Raw genomic sequence first — 1,593 nt, 5'->3', positions numbered from 1 at the left:
TCAGTCGTCCAGGTGCTGCTCCTCCCAGGTGGATGTAGGTATAGCGCTGTAGGGGTCCATGATGACTTTGGCACAGCGGATGATCATGGCCACCAGCAGCACACAGAGGAAGGCTATACAGGCCAGAGTCAGACCCTGGTCCACGTCCACGAAGGCAGGGTCCGGAGTGGTCTCCTCTTCCATCGCTGCTCAGCCTCACACTCACACACCGCTACCATCCTGAGCCCTGGTCTGGGAGAGGGGAGGGGAGGGAAGGGAAGGGAAGGGAAGGGAAGGGAAGGGAAGGGAAGGGAAGGGAAGGGAAGGGAAGGGAAGGGAAGGGAAGGGAAGGGAAGGGGAGATGAAAAGAGATTAAGAGATGAAAAGAGAATAAGAGATGGTAGAGCTAATTCCCATCCATCACAGAGCCAGTCAGGCAGTGGGAAGTGTGTTGACCTGTAACATCAATAGGATTTATAGCAGAAGTTGCTGACATTAGTAAAGTCACTACTACTTATATCAGCAATATTCAAATTCGTAATCCCACACCTCCTATGCCAGGCCCTGTGTGTGTGTGTGTGTGTGTGTGTGTGTGTGTGTGTGTGTGTGTGTGTGTGTGTGTGTGTGTGTGTGTGTGTGTGTGTGTGTGTGTGTTTGTGTGTGTGTGTGTGTGTGTGTGTGAGTGCATGTGTGTGTGCGTGTGTGTGTGACTGTGTTCACTGGCTATCTGAGCCCTCAAAGGGCACACAGTTCACCCACACCATTAAGAAAGGAAACATATCAATGATCTACACAGCCTTGCCCTCTATGTAGCGTTCACTAACCAGACATGTAGGGATAATGACGTTTCAGGGCCATGGTCCCACGTTCAGGACTGGGTCCAGCGTTTTAAGTCCCATACCCTGCTCTGAAGCTCCACAGCTCTCACTTTACCAGCCAGAAACAAACGGACACAGATGCAGTACTTCATCATTTGATTGCTTCGAACAGAACATCAAGCCCTCAGAATGAGTGATACTGCTATGCTTTTGTTTTGTGCATTGAGATATACAGATGAGAACACAGGGTAATCAATTCATAGGGTAATCAATTCCTGCAGTGTTTCGGGAACGGAGCTCCTTAGTCAATATCAGCCTCGGCTGTTATCAGGAATTAGCACATCTCTCATTTTTAGTGTCCAGGCCGGCACTGGATAACCATGGCTCATGAAACCCTCATTAGTGACAATTCCCCTAATGACCGCACTGCAATTACCACTGTCCATTGTCAAAACTCCAGCATCAACAAACAACTAGCCTTATACAATGCTAATGAGCGTACAACTAACCCGGACAGACAGCTCAATAGAGGATACGACTAAGCAGCCGATGAATCACGTAAAGTACGCCCATCTGTTTTATAGGAGATCTGCGGTGTGGCTATTATGATTGAGCAAAGTGTATAAAAAGCGTATAAAACTAAGAGAAAGCATTCAGCGTTGTAACTTTGGGGTGACTCATCTTCACCAGCGAGGTTCATAAACCTGTCTTCTGCAGCAGGCTGATAAGGAATACAACCCTGGATGAAGGCATAAAAAAAGCAATTGAAAGACAAAGAGGAAGAGGAAGATAGACA

General features: G+C 47.8%; 1 protein-coding gene across 1 annotated transcript; it reads right to left on the bottom strand.

Annotated features, from left to right (window-relative positions):
• Window positions 1-183, bottom strand: ctxnd1 (cortexin domain containing 1; the record flags this gene model as incomplete). Its single annotated transcript, XM_083691097.1, has 1 exon — window positions 1-183. The coding sequence occupies one exon, from the start codon at window positions 181-183 to the stop codon at window positions 1-3; it is 183 nt and encodes a 60-aa protein (XP_083547223.1).
• Between the last annotated feature and the right edge of the window lie 1,410 nt (window positions 184-1,593).

This window comes from Argentina silus, assembly GCF_951799395.1.
Source record: "Argentina silus genome assembly, chromosome: 19".
In the NCBI taxonomy this organism is placed as follows: Eukaryota; Metazoa; Chordata; class Actinopteri; order Argentiniformes; family Argentinidae; genus Argentina; species Argentina silus.
Note: the sequence above shows the minus strand (reverse complement) of the source record. Positions and strands in the feature narration are given on the sequence as shown.